General features: G+C 35.9%; 1 protein-coding gene across 1 annotated transcript; it reads right to left on the bottom strand.

The window, feature by feature from the left end:
• On the bottom strand, positions 1 to 3243 carry LOC120275781 (subtilisin-like protease SBT3.5). The gene is made up of 10 exons (XM_039282479.1): positions 3124 to 3243; positions 2939 to 3030; positions 2761 to 2858; positions 2514 to 2672; positions 1820 to 2436; positions 1633 to 1694; positions 1274 to 1528; positions 1067 to 1181; positions 796 to 967; positions 1 to 694 (listed from the first exon to the last, which is right to left on the bottom strand). Exons 1-10 carry the CDS (start codon positions 3226 to 3228, stop codon positions 150 to 152), a joined length of 2220 nt encoding a protein of 739 aa, XP_039138413.1. The 5' UTR covers positions 3229 to 3243; the 3' UTR covers positions 1 to 149.
• Between the last annotated feature and the right edge of the window lie 9172 nt (positions 3244 to 12415).

The following is a 12415-nucleotide window of genomic DNA, read 5'->3' as shown; positions in this document are numbered from 1 at the left end:
TGATCAAATAGTTGAAAATATTATAGTGAATAGCAGAGAACTCAGTGAAATTGTAGAACACTTTCACCTTTATCATACAAGCATAATAGATAGGATTTTATTCATAATTCCATATAATTAGAAGTGATTCAATTTCCAGTGTGGTAATTTCATGAAACGTCTGAATAGTTGTCATAAATCACAGTGCGCACTGCTATTGGAATTCTAACAGAATGGCCCTTGCCATCCACCCAAGTCAAGCTTCCAAAAGTATACTGCCCTTGCACCTTACGAATCGCCATGAAAGTCACCTTGAACTTGTTCTTTTTCTTCTTGGCATTAAACACAAGAACAGAAGGTTCCACCACCATTTTTGCCCCTGAAGGAGGTTCAACAATGGCTTTATAGGTTGCATCCACATTCCCAACATTAGTAACAGTTCTTAAAACATGCTGGGTAGTTCTGAGATCAGGAATGGCAATTGAAGGAACATTGAGGTAATATAATGGTGCAGTGAGAACGTCACAATTGCTATCTAGAGCAAGAGTGCAGTTGAAGAACTTTAGATAGTCTTTTGGATGGACATCATAAACAAGACCCGGATCTACAGCTCTATTCGGATCAACAACTCCACCACCATAATCAAAAGGGTCTGCAAACTTCCGGGGAACTCCATTTGCAAGAATTGGTTCCCCGTATCGATCAGTGGTCATTGCTTCAAAGAATGACAAGCATGAAGATCAGCTAATTTGATGCTATTATTATAGTAGAAGTACTAATAGTACTAGTGGTTGTGATTAATAGTAGTAGCAGTACCAGTTGTTACTATTGCTGATCTAATAGCAGCAGGAGACCAATCAGGGTGAGCTGCTTTAAGAAGTGTGGCTATTCCAGAGATATGGGGGCATGCCATTGAGGTCCCTGATTCAAAAGCATAAGAGTCACCCACTGCAGCCAAGATGTTGGCTCCTGGTGCTGCAACATCGGGCTGGCAAAACACAAATGTTTAGTTTTATTAGAGTTGATACACTGTCATAACGACACATCAGTTAATAATGCTGAAATGGGTGTGTCACATTCTGAGCACCTTAATCACGGAAGGGAAAGAATGGCTGGGTCCTCTGGATGAGAAAGAGACCACCATGGGTGCCCAAACTTCATCTCCCACAACAGTCCTAGTGAGACTCACTTTCACAGTTGAGCTGTAAGCCACAAAGACATCACCAAAAACTCATGAAAAGGAGAAACCAAGTGTTGAATTAGGAGTTTTTGGGGGGGGATAGGAAATGCTCACTTAATATTGGATATTTTTCTGGCAGCTTCAATGTCTACAAATACACAAGGAATGCCATGACATATATCAATAACAGAATAGAGTAAATCAGTGGGATACTCTGTATATATGACCCCTCCAGCTCCGGCTGCCAATGCATTAGTCAACGCGAAAGAATAGCCAAAGCTGGGGAATGTTGTTGACACTTCATTAGGTGAATAACATAGCACCATTTTCCCAGTAACATCCACGTTCTTGAGATCCTCTTGGTTGCAACTACAAAAAATGACAGGTTAGATTATTAGAAGAGACACCAACACTCTCATACAAATACATATATATATATATATATATACATATATGCAGTCCCTGGATGGTACCTGCCACCCTGAACAAGTGTTCTGGAAGTACTGTTATTGATGTCATAGAACATAGCTTGACCCTGAAATTTAACTGAAGTCAATTGATAATGTGGTTTATCCACTTTTTCAGAAAAAAAAAAAAAAATAATAATAATGAATAGTGAGAAAGAAGCATTGAAGCAACATGTATACATGGGATATGTACCACTATTTTAAGGCGGTTATCGAAGTTGAGGACAGTGGGGAAGGAGCGGTCCAATGTGGAAGCGGCCACGTTAATGACCCATGGAACAGAAGGTGATACAGTCTGTGGCGATGGTCCATCGTTCCCTGCAGCGAAGACGATGGTGATGCCTTTGGAAACAGCGAACAGAGTGCCCTGGCCATAATCATTGTCCAATGATCCCAGTGACAAAGATAAAACATCCACGCCATCGTGGATCGCATCGTCGATGGCCTTCAGAATGGCTGCGTCGTAGCATCCACCAGTTCCCCAGCAAGCCTTGTACACTGCCAGTCGCGCGTGGGGTGCGCCACCGCGCGCATCCCCTGCAGCAAGTCCATTGAAGCTCACGTTGCGTACTAGCACACCAGCAGCAGTGGAGGCCGTGTGAGTTCCATGCCCGTTCAAGTCCCTTGCTGAGAGATATTCACCTTTCAGATCATCCTGATCTACGCCACCAGAGTACCACCGTGCGCCAATCAGCTTCTTGTTGCAATGGCTTTTGGTGAATTGCTGCCCTGTTTGGCACTTACCTTTCCATCTTGATGGTATGGGACCAAAACCATCATCTCTAAAGCTCCTTGATTCTGGCCATACACCTGTAAATGGCATTCCTTCATGGTATGATCAAAGAACAATTAGAGAAACAGAGGAGGAAGAAATCTTTGAGATGTGCCTGAATCAATGACACCAACTATGGCACCATCTCCATTGTTGGCTTTCTGGAGGAGTGTTCCTTCAGGATGGTCATACGGAAGCCCAAGGAAGTCCCAGCTTCTGGTTGTTTGCAGTTGGCGTTTTTGATTTGGTTTTACACTAATCACCCCCGGAAATCCTGCATTGAGATTAAGATAGACTGTTTGAATGCCTAGCTTGCACACTGTAATATTATTCACTGTGATATTTATAGATACTACGGAGACCTGAAAGTTGCTTGGCTTTGGACTCTGTCAGTGTGGCTGCGAATCCTGAAAACCCATGCTTGTAACTATAGATTATAGACTTTAAAGCTTCCTCTTTGCTGGGAAAACACATCAAGTTTATGCCATCAGTGAAGTAAAACTACAAATATAAAACAATTCAATGTTTATATACGTATACCTTCCGAGCAGAGATATGAGCATGTCATGATGTGATTTTTGGACGAGATTTGGATCATCATGTTTGCGTTCTCCCAGAAAAGCAATGTACACCTGAACGTTAGTGACGTTGAATTACTTGATATAAACTAAATTCTGTGCATGTATGATGTATGAACCAAAGAATTAATAGAGTTTGAAATATACTCTGTTTGGCTCTGCCTGTTCAGAGTGTTCTGCAATGACTAATTGACAAGGCAGCAAGCCCATTAGAAACGAAGCTAATAAGAGTATTGTAAGTGGAGAAGCCATTGTTGCAAGCTTGGCGTTTTTGAAAGTAGGAACTTTGGTTGCATATTTATAGCCAGATATCAGAGAAGTTAAGTAACATCTTTACCCAAAAAAGGGTTTAGTCCTCAGGAACTATTCAGTCATTTCAGCTAAAAAAATATCACCACATAACCTTTTTTTTAATAGATAATCCTCAAATTTTCTATGTAGGCATGATTAATAACATGGTTTTCCATCTTACTAAAATCTATGTTTTATTATTATTATTATTATTAACATATATGTAACCAACACTCTATGTTATTTTTTTAAAAGATAAAAAATAAAAATCTGCAGTCAATTTATTTTTATCTATTTGAATTTAAAATAATATAAAAATATCCTATGATAAGTATATAGTTGATTTCAAATCATTACTTATATTATTTTTAATATCAACACATAATTTTAATGAGAAACTAGAACTTTTTTGCCAAAGATCTTAGGTCGAATGACTAAGAGACAAGGAAACCCAAGACTTGTGGTTGGCTAGCGAGTTGGCGAATGTCAAAGAACTAACTCTATTACACTAATGCCGGATTTCTTTACATAGAGTACTGGTTTATTCATCTTGGAAAAACAAAAAAACTTTTATGTCTGAAAGTTCTTTGTGAGAGATTGCAAAGTACAAGATTTTGATTTTAATAATTAAAACATAGTTTATGGCTCAATGATCTTAAAGCAAATCTTGTATGAAAAGATGAAAGACAACTCAATGACTTTCTTGAGGACAATGTTTTCGTAATGTTTTATACTACAAAAATTATTATTGGGATTGGACCATAACAAGCATGATAAAACACATCATAGACTGGCCAACACATTTGTGAGGTTGAAGTTCGCAGACATGTTGTGAGAGTTCCCATGTAACTGATGTGGACATAGGTTTGATAGGCCAGATCAATGGTTATATTTCATTAGTTTCTCTTCATCACTAATAATTAATATTCAAAAAATTAAGAAAGATTATTTTCGAATATTTAATAAAAATCATTACTTTTTGGAGCACCTGCATAGCGGTGCAGAAGTTTCTCGCTTTGGCAGATGCTATTGCTCATTTAATATTTATTAGCATCAAATACTGTACATTAAATCCTAATATAAATTTTTGGTAGAAGTTATATTTTTTATTTCTTTAGAGTAACATGACATTAATGGATTACCATTGTGAGGTTATAGTTTATGATATATTGTCTTAGGTGTACGTGACAGATCTTCATTACTCTTCCTGGCAGTCAACTCACATATAAAATCTTTAAGGATTGATAAGTTTGGAGCATTTCTTTACCTTCATCTCTCTTTGACATCCTTAAATGATGGAATACTGTAGTTTATTTGTAAAAAATAAAAAACACCTCTTACATTGGAGATGTGGTAATTCTTTTCGCTTTTTATATTAGAGAGGTGGTAATTCTTTTCGCTTGTTTTTCCTTTTGAGTCGAGAGGTTGATGTTAAGTCTTTCTCACAATATTAGTTGAAGTGAGTAACTCACCCACTATATTAAAAAATAATAATAATTCATTAAAAACGAAAAAAAAATAATTTGACGACACTAAAATTAAACACTGGTATTGTGGATAAATTGAGGAAGGTTGCTAGGGTGGCACAATACAGCAAACTGACTACACTGTACATGAAAATTAATATATATCAAAGATTCAATGATGAGTAGAATAGAACTCTTGAATGATAATAAAATTTTAATATTTAAAATAAATTTTATTAAAAAAATAAAGGAAAAAGAGACATCCTGGCTCTTCTGTAACTTTTTTGATTAATGATGAGAAAAAAATTAACTTAAGCTCTTAAACATGGTTTGTTGTTCATTGGAAATCGAAGTAGTATAATATTGAAAGTTCAATTATATTAAAAACTTTGAATATTTTATAGATTTATTCTTTTAATTTTTTTTTTCAAGTAAAAGCCTTTATGTTTAAAATAAAAGCATTGCTGTTAATTGTTATTAATGACATACAAATTAATAAATTTCTTCCCAAGTGAAAATAATTTTTTTGAAAAGGCAAGTGAAAACAATTTCTACTAAGGAATTGGTCAATAACATTACATATCAATTCTAGTATATATATTTTTTTTATACAAATAAGTGACAAGCATCTTCTTTATTTAAGAAAAGTTAAGAATATACATAAACATGGAGGAAATGACAAGTTCTATAAGTATTTACACCCTTATTTTGAATAGATTTTGGGATTCAATCCCGGGTTTTCAAAACATTTTACTAAAATTACCTAATGTCAATAGATCAAGAGAGCTGTTGATTCAATTCTAATAATTTAATAAAATAAAATTAACAGGTGATTTATTTACTTATTTTTTTTTTGAGGTAGTTATTTACTTATTTTAAATGGATATAAGCCATTCTATCGTTTTAAATTTTATGTGGAGGAAAATTGATTCAAGAGCAAAGGAATATATTGAGGACATAGACAAGTGACTTATTTTATCAAAACATCCAAGTCATTGTGTTGGAATTATTTTATTTTTATCATTTTATGAATCTAGTTTGAACACAATAGAAGATGTCGGAAGGAAATAATATTCTCATCCCATGTGTTTAATGTAATGATTACATAAGAGAAAAAGCTTCCATCAGTGGAGAGTCGTTTAGACAGTAATTGGACGGTCATATGGCAAGGGAGAGGACCACGTTCTAAATCGGACAACCAAGTGTTTATTAATCATACATTAATGTATTATACACAAACCTCAGTGAGACAATGATTTGATGAACACAACAACACACCTTTACATTATATGCTTCCGACTGCCACAACTTGTCATAGTCATTGTAGGAGTGGATTCTTTTTATTATTATTGTTAATTCCGCCGATGTGGTTTGTGGTTTAAAAAATATTCAAAACACTCAAAGAATATTCATACAAACCAAGCAAGAAAAAGACACACAAGATTAGTAACCCAGTTCGACGTCTACTCACCTACGTCTGGGGGGCCAAACCCAGAGTAAACAATCCACTAAAAGAGGTGAAAATATATGAGTACAAAACACTTGTCACTCACTCTCTCAACAATAAAAATCACTATCCTCTCTAGATTGTCTAGTGCTCACACACTCCTCCACGAGTGCTACACACAATTTTCGAGCAAGGTTGCTTATATAGAAGTCTCAACGTCCCAAATATAGCACATACCTCTTTTAGAATCTCCGCGACTACTAATTTAAAAACCTTCTGAAATTATATGTTGCAACTCCTATTGTAACATAAGTTGCAAAATAGCCCTGACTGCTGACTTGACTGAGTTCTGGTTACGTTGCAAATGATCTCAAGACCAACCTCCCGGTCATGCTTAGTCTGAGTCGGTGCAGCCAAATCTCCCGATCCTGACTGTCGGCAACTAGCTTACCTCCTCAGTTCCTCATCACGCAGTCCCCTCGCAAGGGGCACACATCCTTGTGCGTCTTCACAAAACTTTCCAAACTTGATCTTCAATTCACCCAAGTTTGGTCTTCAAATTTTCTCAAGAAAGATCTTTAATCAATCATCTCAATCATGCCAACAATAGGCATATCTTCAAATCTTGCCCTTATTAGTCTTCAATCATCCTCATTAAGGTTTCTTCAAATCATACCATCAACAGTCTTCAATCATACCATTGATAGATATTTCCTCAATTAAGCATCATCCATATTTAGTTTTCAATCAAATCACCTTAAATATGGTCTTGATATGATCTTGTCTTCAAGTTGTAATACATTGTAAAAAATAACTCCACCAAGATCTTTAAGATAACTTCACCAAGATCTTCAAGATGATTTTCTTCAACAAAGATTTCTTGCCATGTCATCATTTGTGCCACGTCACATACGTTGCCACATCATCTAGATTATGTGTCAAATCATGCCAATAATAATACGGTTGCATTAACAATTATTATTATTCTTATTATTTATTATTTATTTTTTTTAAAAATGTATAAATCATGAGTAAGAGATATGTGTATATTTTTACGTATTTCACATGCCTTCAGCGTAAGTGGAAGAGTTGATCCTGGATTTCCCATGCACATAAACATTGATGCACTAGGCTAATACTCTTTTAACTCGATTCAAAATTTTTATTCATTGAATTAAATTGAAAAATTTTAATTAAAATATTACTAAAATTAAAGTTAATTAATTCTACTCAAATTTATAGCTGATCCTTCTAGTATTTGAAGGGCTTTCTGGATTGGAAACTAATTTTGCCAAATCTTGCCTTTACTCTACCAATATGCATCAACTTCCGCAGGATGATGAGGCTAAGACGGTTAACTGTGGGGTAGGCCTCTTTTTTGTTACATACCTTGGTATCCCTATTTCGGGCAGAAGGCCTCGTAAACAGGACTAGGAGAGTCTGATTGCCAAAGTTAGAGGGTGCCTGTCATCTTGGAAATCCAATTACCTTTCAATTGGAGGACTACTCACCCTTATTAACTCGGTGCTATCGACGGTCCCGACGTACTGGATATCCTTGTACAGACTACCTAAGTGGGTGATAAAGGAAATTGACAGGATAAGAAGAGATTTTTTGTGGACAGGTCCAGATATTGAGCACCCCGGATGTCGACTTATGGTCTGGAAAAACATTTGTCACGTGAAAGAGCAAGGTGGCTGGGGTATCTTGGATCTTTTTTTCTTCAACTTGGCGCTGCTGGGGAAATGGAGATGGAAGGTGTTGTCTGACTCGCACTGGGGGGGAGTGAAGATTCTTCGGTTCAACTATAACGTTCCCACTTGGGATTTGTTTAGGCTCCTGAAAGGGAGGATCTCCTTTTTTTGGTCTGGTGTTTCTCGTTGTCTCCCTGCTTTTCGCGGTTGTGTCTCGGTCCAGGTCAAATGTGGCGCTGAGTCGCTCTTCTGGAAGGATAGATGGTTCAATGGACTGGTGCCGATGTACATCTGGCCAGATGAATTCTGTGCGTCTCATTTGCCTAACGGGACGGTTCGGGATTTGGCGTTTTTACTGGAAAGACCACATTTCGTGAATGACCTGAGGGCTGCGCAGCTCCTCTTTAGTTTGAACTTGGCATCGTAGAGGGATAAAGATTTAAAGTTTTGGGGTTTGACGACCAACGGGTCCTTTTCTATCAAGTCCTTCTACTGTCTATTGACTGAGGGAGGACTACGGTGCCTTAATGCAAAATCCTTTTGGAAAGGTCCCTGCCCGAGAAAGGTTAACATTTTTAACTGGTTAGCTTGGAAGAACAAAATTCTTTCTCTTGAAAACCTTGCCAGGCGGCGATGTAATAGGCTACCGACGGACACATGTGTTCTCTGCAACTCCAATGTTGAGTCGGTAGATCACCTTTTCTTAAATTGTCAGTTCTCTCGGGAGGTGTGGGCGTATCTCAGTAGATTTCTACAACTGCCTGCGCTCCCCCTGTCTATGTCACTCTTGTGGAGCGACTGGAGGTCTACCTTACATCCCGCGGTCCGGGTGTTTGGGGATTGGATTGTTAAAGCTTTTGTGTGGTCTATTTGGCTTACGCCAAATGATTATATCTTTGTTGATAAATGTGATAATGCTCTTGTTGTCATGACGAAGACTGCTCATATGCTGTTATCTTGTTTCTTTGCAGCTCCTGGGGTTTGAAAGTGAAGCTTGCTGATCCTATCTTTTCCATCAGGCGTAGCTTAGAGCTTGGTGGACCTCGTTCCGAGGAGGTGGAGGTCACTTCCTTGACGGAGGTTGTTCAGGATGGTGGAGATCGATGAGTAGTGATTTTGTTGATTTGGGTCAGGAGGAGACCCGTTGTTCTTCCTTTTTTTATCTTACACTTGTTTTTGTTCCACAGCTAGTGGGATGTCTGTTGTACCTTTTTGTTTTTAATGCATGTGGTTTATCTACCTTTTCAAAAAAAAAATTATAGTAGATAATTATATTCAAATTATAATTTTATTTTAACTCAAATTAAATTTTAAATTATAAAATAGTTATGAGCTTTTGTTTTGTGGTAAACTTTTGCATTTTGTTGCCTTTGTAAGGTTGTCCTTTGTGACTTGTATGTTTGCAATTTTCTTCTTAAAATTGAAAATCAACCATTCACATAAAAAGAAAATAGTTGACTCACAATTAACACACTAAGGAAAACAAAGTCTTAAAAGGTCATGTCCTTCAGTAAATACACATTATTAGAGGGCGAGGTACTACTTTGCTAATCTTATGTTTAAAGTAATGATTTCATATAGGATACTAATTTATTACACGAAAGATCTAAACTAGTTTTAAGGTGATGAAAGGATAAGACATGCAGACCTCTGCACAAAATTATGTTCCTTTCATTTTCACATTTTTATTTGTACCTCCTATTGATTCTTAAAGCACTAAAAATGAAAAGCCCGATCACTATCTTTTGTTGTTTCCTTTTATTTTTTTGTATTTTGATTGATTCCTATGTTTAATGATGTTGGATATGAATTTGTGTTTTTTTTATAAATTATAAATAAACTACATTAAAAATGTGCATAAATATAAAATTAATATTTTAACACATCTATGTTTTATCTCTGTGTTAGTTGAGATTCAGACTCACTTTTTCAATATAACACAAATATCCTATACAGAAAACTTAATGCTAATAGATCAAATAGATGTTGACCATAAATCCAAATCACAACCTTAATAAAAAAATAAAAAATAAAAAATACAAATTCTCTATTAATATTGGAATGAAGCCAAGGTATTCCTATTGGGCGGCTTTCATTCCTGCTATTTCTATTCACTTGTTTGTACGTGGATTGTTATAATATTTTTAATATATTTATTTTTTATAAATATGGCAAGTGTAGTCATGGGTGTGGACACTGATCAAAAATTGATTATTAGGGTTGTGCCCGCTCACACTGTGATATAGGGTTTGGACTTAATTTATTGTTTTAAAAAATTAAGATATATATATATATATATATATATATATATATATTTGGATTAGAAGCATATATTTGGGTTGGATAATTTTTTTGAGAGATTTGGGGAAAGAGCTCAGAGTGCTAATTTATTGATAAGAATAAAAGGTTTACAAAAAGTTTAAAGATTACACAACTAACAAAGAATAGAAGCAAACTAAACAAGCAACAAAAGAACTAGCAGAGAAAAGAAGTTAAAAAAAAGAATCCATTATCTGTGAATGTCTTCATGATCCACCGCGGCAGGTCACGTCCGGACAGATAGAGATTTAAACTGTGGAGGTTAGTGCCGGCACTAGTGAAAGCTATGGCAGGAGCATTCCAACAACAAGAGTTGGATTTCCTGCAATCTGGAGGAGATGGGTGATGTCTGAAATGGCCTGTGCAGATCGCCAAGTGACAGGGCTGCTAGAATCCTTTAAAAGTTGGGATAGATCATGGTTGTAGTGTAAAATGTGATGAATGTTCAGTTACCTGTCAACAGATGATCGAACAGCAATACCCAAAGCTATGATCCCAGATTCAATAGTTGACTCAGCCTCAAACATACAACAACTTGCGCATGAGATATTATAAGTATAATTTGAAATAAAAAAACCCCAGATTACCAGTCTTGTTGGTTTCATTCCATTTGTGAGCGTAAAAAAGAAAGAGGCCGTCGATGTGGGAAAAGTTACTAAGGAGAAGATGTCGTCCCAGAAGAGAAGTATTTTCCTGCATAAAGTCTTTTACAAGGGCAATAGCTCTAATAGCGATGCTGGGAAAGTTAGGATTAATGCAGTTGAAGATGGCATCACACCTAGCTTTCCAAAGATACCAAATATTAGCTGCAATAACAGAAATTGTATGTATGAAAAATTTATAATCTGTAATCCAAGAGCATAAGGAGATGTAATCTGGAAAGGATATGTTAATGCCCAGATTATGATTCAGAGAATTCCAGACCAGCTGAGCATAACAACACTCCTTAAATAGATGCTCAACAGATTCTGATTCAATATTACAAAATATGCATAAAGATCTGGGACCAAGATTGATGCTGTTAAGATAATCAGTAGTGGAGATTTTACCATGTAATAGAAGCCAAATGAAATGTTTAACCCTCGGAACTACATGGAGTTTCCACAGTTTATGCCAACCAGTCCACAACATATTCGAGTCTGAATTATGATTAAGATGATGGTATATGACTGATGAAATTTTCAGATCAGAGGAGTTTGGATGCCATACCCAATAATTTTTTTGAGAGATTTAAAGGATGAAGCCTTAGGGAAGTGCTGGCTTTTTCTCGTTGTCGTCCACCAATATATACAAAGACGCCCAACGCATGCTCTCAATGTGAAAACACCACACCAAGCGCCACTACATGGAGCACTACACCAAATTATATACATTTTGTGGCAATGCAATCTTCATAGATACTACTACTTCTTCAAGCAAAGCCTACGGGGCAATAACATAAAGTTGACTTTTATCATTAGTTTGCCATTGTTTTTGATGCATGTGTCAAAAATGGTCCATCATTTTGGGACAAATCCAGTCGTTAATATTAGAATCAACTAGTTCTCGAGCTTAGTATTTTTTAAAATATATTTTTGATAGATATAGACAATTCATAATCTTTAAACTTTCACTTGAGAACATAGTGACAAATTATGTTATCTTTTTTAATGATTATAGTTTATCTATTTTTTTTAAATATGAAGTAATAACGGGATTTGTAGCTCCGCTTTTTACCTTAATAAAACTCAATATACTCTTGTTAGTTAAATTAGTATTTGTTAAAATAAAATCTTCTAATAGATTATGTGAATAACATTAGGTTGTGGCAATTTTTTTTTTCTTTTTTCTTTTTGCAAAGAGGAACTGAACAAACAACTAGAAAACAACTATAAAATGAAAAAAAAAGAGATAACGATTAGCAATTCAAAAAACAAGACCACACTTCTGAACTGCACCTTTTAACCAATTGGGAATATCTAATCCCCTATGGAACAACGAAATGCAATGGCTTCTTTAACTATGATGGGCTAGGAGATCAGCAACATAGTTCAAGTCTCTGGAAATGTGTTGAAGCTCAACATATGGCATCTGGGAAAGCATATATTTGACCGCATTAATGCCATCTACCAATCCGTTGGTTGGGTGGTGGTTAAGGGTCAAACGAATTTCTTCTAATTCAGCTGCAAGGCTCGATTCACGGGTAGTTGGGAAGTGCCTGCTAAAATAATTTTAGAGTCATT

This window comes from Dioscorea cayenensis, chromosome 14 (genome assembly GCF_009730915.1).
Source record: "Dioscorea cayenensis subsp. rotundata cultivar TDr96_F1 chromosome 14, TDr96_F1_v2_PseudoChromosome.rev07_lg8_w22 25.fasta, whole genome shotgun sequence".
NCBI lineage: Eukaryota > Viridiplantae > Streptophyta > Magnoliopsida > Dioscoreales > Dioscoreaceae > Dioscorea > Dioscorea cayenensis.
Note: the sequence above shows the minus strand (reverse complement) of the source record. Positions and strands in the feature narration are given on the sequence as shown.